This window comes from Fringilla coelebs (genome assembly GCF_963513975.1).
Source record: "Fringilla coelebs genome assembly, chromosome: 4".
NCBI classification, from domain to species: Eukaryota; Metazoa; Chordata; class Aves; order Passeriformes; family Fringillidae; genus Fringilla; species Fringilla coelebs.
Window position 1 is genome coordinate 5859071 of NC_140032.1, and position 5111 is coordinate 5864181.

The 5111-nt window shown below is 45.2% G+C and overlaps 1 protein-coding gene across 1 annotated transcript; it reads left to right on the top strand.

Moving 5' to 3' along the window:
* The first annotated feature begins 310 nt into the window (after positions 1-310).
* On the top strand, positions 311-3378 carry FABP1 (fatty acid binding protein 1). The gene is made up of 4 exons (XM_084204792.1): positions 311-388; positions 1421-1593; positions 2623-2715; positions 3258-3378. Exons 1-4 carry the CDS (start codon positions 322-324, stop codon positions 3306-3308), a joined length of 384 nt encoding a protein of 127 aa, XP_084060918.1. The 5' UTR covers positions 311-321; the 3' UTR covers positions 3309-3378.
* Positions 3379-5111: the final 1733 nt, after the last annotated feature.

Consider the following 5111-nt stretch of genomic DNA (forward strand, 5'->3'; position numbering starts at 1 on the left):
TGTTCCTCTGATAATGAGCCTCTTTGCACAATTATTATTATATTTTTATCATTTGTTTATGGATGCCACATTGCAACCTCGATAAAATATATTTTATGGGGTTTTCCCTGCCCCCACGTTGTAAATTGTGGTCTGTACAATGAAGAGCAATTTATCTCTGACCATTGCCCAGTTTTACGTTAATGTTTGAACATGTCCATAAACCAATTACATCATCTTACCTCTGGTCAACTTCTAAGGCAGAAGGATGATATAAAACCAAGCTCTGCTCCCCAGCAAGGCACCTTCTCTTGTGTTAGGAGCACAGAGAGCTTTTCCACCATGAGCTTCACTGGAAAATATGAGCTCCAGCACCAGGAAAACTTTGAGCCCTTTATGAGAGCCCTCGGTATGTGCCTGCATGTGTTATGTACTGCTTTGTCTCTGCAGATCCCACTGATTTTTGGGAGCCAACTGTGCAGATGTGCTGATGATGTAGATTGAGACATCTCTGAGATTTCCTATTTCTGTCTGTCACCTTGTAATTATTGGGATTTTAAATGTATTTGTGTGGAGATGTTATCTCAAAATAGAAGAGAAGGCATCTCTCTGTCTGGGGCGGGGGGTCAGGGGATGATGGGTGAAGTTTTTTGGCTTGCAGGAAGTCAGTCCTGGCAGGTTCTGCAGCCACTGGCCAGTGTGGCTGAGTGCTGCACAGACATGATAAGCCTGCAGGACCTTGGTGGCTTAGGGGCACTGCAGACCTGCTCCATCAGGCTGTGAAATTTGAGGGCAAGCAGGGCATTGCTCAGCCACTGTGCTGTGGTGCTGCACAGCCTCACATCTCACTGTTCATCAGAACAGTAGTTGGTGTTGTTTAAATGCTGAATGATGAATGTGTCTGATAGATTTCCACTTGTGTCTGTGACAGGGAATGTGGTCCTGCAGGGATTCAGGGGGCTTTGCAATATTTCTGCATGGTTATGTGCCAGAAGGGCTCTACCTGTCATATCACCTTCAGGCTCTGGGAGAAGATTTTATAAAATGGCTCTGTGGAACCGTGAATCTCATTAAAAAAACACTTTGTTCCCTTATTTTGTCTTGGTTTAATCCATTTTTCCTTGCTTGTCAGTGAAGGAAAGAGAGCAGGATTTATTCTTAGACAGGGAGGTGGTGTTTGTGCTCCCAGTCGGGTCAGCAAGACATGGGACATATTTAGTTCCCACACAGAAATCAGGATGACAGTATTAATCTTCCTCCCCAGCAGACTCAGGGACATATGGCTCTTGGGGAAGCACCATCACTGAAAGGTTATTCCACACTGGAATGGAAATTTTCCCAACTGTAGGTCACCAAATCCTGCTCCATTGATTTGTTCAGCAGCAGCAATTTGCCCGCAGATGGCTCCACCGTTCACTCAATGTCTCTTGTTCCTGGGCAGGGCTCCCTGAGGACCAGATCCAGAAGGGCAAGGACCTCAAGAGCATCTCAGAAATTGTGCAGGATGGGAAAAAGTTCACGATTACCATCACCACTGGCTCCAAAGTGGTGAAAAACCAGTTCACCATTGGGGAGGAGAGTGAGATAGAGATGCTGAATGGAGAGAAAGCAAAGGTGAGTGAGCAGCCCCTCCTCTGCCAGGGCCATGGGGGCTCAGGGACATTCAATTTCTTTTCCAGCAATTCTCTCTGGATACGAGCAAAGGGACTGACCATACCACAGGTATTAATTAATGCACTGCACTCCCTGCAGAAGAAGCCTTGTTTTTCTGAATCTATTTCAATAGTAATTTTGGAAAACACTAGAAATCAGTGTTTTAATATCCCATTTGGAAAAGGGGAATAGAGATGCTTTGGTAAAAAATTCTGACAGGAAGAGTTCTGAAAGATGTGAGGTGGAAAAGGAGTGACTTTGTGCCATGTTGCAACACAAAACATACCTCTGCCTTAATTTTGATGACTCAAAGGTAGAGCAGAAACATCAGATAATCAATCATAAAGCAATAAATCTCTCCTTTAAGTCCCAGTAGCTGTTAGCTTCTCTGCTAGCCTTTCCCACTGCTTCAGGTTACCCTGGGGGAGATGATTTGGCAAGGTGAGGAGTTACCACCCTGGAACTTGGGTGCTCCCTTTCCTGGACATGAGTTTCCAATGGTTCATGGAATGTGAAGGCATCACCACTGGCGAAATCTGCCTCTCACCTCTGCCTCAGGAGAAGATGGAATTGCAGGGACTTTTGAAAGCATGAGGGATGATCACCAAAGAAATGCCCTGGGAATGGGGCTCTAAGAGCTCTACCAGCTGTGTCACCATTTCCAGCATCACTGCACTCCCTTTGGCATAAACCAGGGGGAAACAGTTTTTAGAAGGCTTTTAGCCTCTTACATCAGCAGCTCAAGGGCAAATGAAAACATCTTATAGCTGGGCAAGACAGATAAACAGAAATGGGCTTTGCTGTCTTATTTATTTCATTGATTTCATTGATCAGTGACAGCTGCCCTGGGGGTGCTGGTGCTGTCTGTGGTTTTTTCAGATGTGGAGCTCAGGTGGCTCTGCATCCCCTCCTGCTACAGCAAGGGAAAGACAACATGCAGGGGTCAAGGTGGTCTCCAGCAATAACATGAATGCTTCTGTCTTCCACCAGGTTGTTGTGCAGATGGAGGGTAACAACAAACTGATCACAGAGGTGAAAGGGATGAAATCCGTCACGGAGCTCAACGGAGACACCATCACCTACGTGAGTGTAGAAGGGCAATGGCTGGAACAACAGGGCTGCCTTCAGGAGGAAGGAAGGAAGAAAGCTACAGAGGCACTGGGAGGTGCTGGAGCTGAGCACGTGCTCGCACACAGGCTCTGCAGCCAGGAGCTGATGGCAGTTTCTCATTAGAGTATGATCCAGAAAGTACTTTTTAAGACCCCAGTTTAGGCACAGCTGCTCAAAGTTTTGGGTAAAGAGAGCATGTTCTCACCCTACCAGAGGAACAGGTATGTGCCAGGGTTTGGCACTCTTAGAGCAGAAAGGTGAGGCAAACTGATCCCAGCTGAGGAATGCCAGCTTATCCCTACATGCTTTGGGATAGTCATGAAGAAATTCAAAGTTTTAAAAATCCGGTTTATGAGAGATAGACTGGGGATCAGTCCTATTTTGAGTTGCAAGACCATATCCTAAGTATAGTTTGTAGCTAAATACCATGATGATCCTTATGTGTGCCTTCCAACTTGAGATATTCAATGATTCTACAAATTCATAAAAGCTAACACTTTCCATTTCTTTTTCAGACAATGACCATGGGTGACCTCACCTTGAAGAGAGTCAGCAAGAGAATCTAGAAATATTACACATGCCAGTAGTTTACCATGTAAAATGTGGCCATTAAAATAAAAATTTTATTGAATCCTCTTAATTGTCATCAACCTCTTCATTGCTGCTATAAATAGATACAAACCTCCAGAGCTCATGGAAGCAATGGTAGAAATTGGGCAACAAACTGATCTAAGGGTGTGCTGGTGTTGGAGAATGGAGCTGAGGCAAGGCTCAGAGCCACTGAGTGACACATGCTCATGACTGTTCTTCCAGCACTTTCCTGGGACAGGTGCCAGCAGCCTGCTGGGGATACCCATGTTGATCTGGGCTGGGGAGCACTGGGCAGGAAAAGGGCTCTGGTCCCTTTCCTTGCAGACATGGCCAAAGTGATCAGAGTGGCCAGCAGGGCCAAAGGATTTGGGGTGGTTTCGGTCATCCTGTTTGCAAAGCTGCCTTGGGAAAGAAACCAGCATGGGCTACCAGCTGCTGTCTTCATCCTCACACCAGCCCTATAGCTCTGGCCACCCCATCCCCATCTCCTTCCCACCAGCAGGAGGGTCACAACTGCCTTCAGGTATTTAGTGTGTGTTTCACCCCAAGCTGCACCTGATAAATTGGGTTGAACTGGAATTAAACACTTCTTCCAGGGTGAAATACAGGTTTTCTCTCCTGGCAGGAGATGGGGTAATAGTTCACGGTGTAGACAGAGGGAGCACCAAAGTCATCTCCTGTACTCTTGCTTGGCACTTCAAGCCAAATGGAGATGTGGTTTTCTACTGTGCACAGGAAAAGAAACTCTCCTCTTACCTGCCTTTTCTAAGGCTGTTGCCAGGACTCCTCTGTGCCCAGGAAAGGTTTTCATCTTACAGATCAACACTGGTCCTCATGCCAAGAACTGAACCAATATGGATTGTCACATAGGGCAGCAGAGGCACCTCACAGAAAAATGGAAGGGTTTAGCTAAATAGTGCCTAAAATTCAGGTGTTGGTCTTTAGTGAACTCACATCTGAAGAAACATCAGCAAAATTAATGAGAAATGTCAAAGAGGACAAGATCTGATTTTCTTTACTTGTTATTGTACCAAGGAGCAGGTAGGAGGTTTTTGAATAAACCTTTTCCTCTCCTGGCGACCACTGAAAGTCTGCAGGAGATCAGTTGGATTTTGAGACATATGGACAGACAACAAATACTTTTTTTTATCTAGAAGTCTAACTTTACCATTAGACTTCTCCTTAATTCTGTTGGCAGTCCACTGGCAGCTGATCTATGGACTATCCTTTGTTCTCAGTGCAAAATTGATTAAACACCTAAGTTAAAAGGCAGGTGTTTTAAGACATGAGAGCCCCCAGCTCACCCTAAAGATGAGGAAGGGTGGATTCACCTCCCTGGAAGCTGCTTGTCCAGTTAGAACAATCCACACGGCCAGTGCACCAAACTATAGCAACTGGCTAGTGGCATGGCCCCATGTCCATCACTGTGGACATTTTCTGATTTGTAACTAAGGAGAATAATTTATCTCAATTAACTTATCTTGATGTAAGGATTCCAGTTAGTCTCACTTGCAAATGGCCCACAGTTCAGTGTTGCACCTGTGCCAACTGCAAAATCATTTTCCAGCAGTTTTTCATCAGAAAAAATATCATTTAACACAAAACACCATCTGTGGGTCTTGTTCAGTTTGCATTCATTGCCCACAGGTGTACATGACACTTCTTGGAACCGGCTTCCCACTTCTATCATCCCTTGGACACCACTGGAAAGAAATTATGTCATCCCAAGGAAGTGGTAGAACCCCTTAGGAAAATCAATCAAAATTTAACAAAGGAAT

Coding starts and splice junctions, on each gene's coding strand:
- FABP1 (XM_084204792.1), top strand. CDS start 322: ATGAGCTTCACTGGAAAATATGAGCTCCAGCACCAGGAAAACTTTGAG. Junction 389..1,420: donor GCCCTTTATGAGAGCCCTCG/GTATGTGCCTGC, acceptor GTTCCTGGGCAG/GGCTCCCTGAGGACCAGATC. Junction 1,594..2,622: donor TGAATGGAGAGAAAGCAAAG/GTGAGTGAGCAG, acceptor GTCTTCCACCAG/GTTGTTGTGCAGATGGAGGG.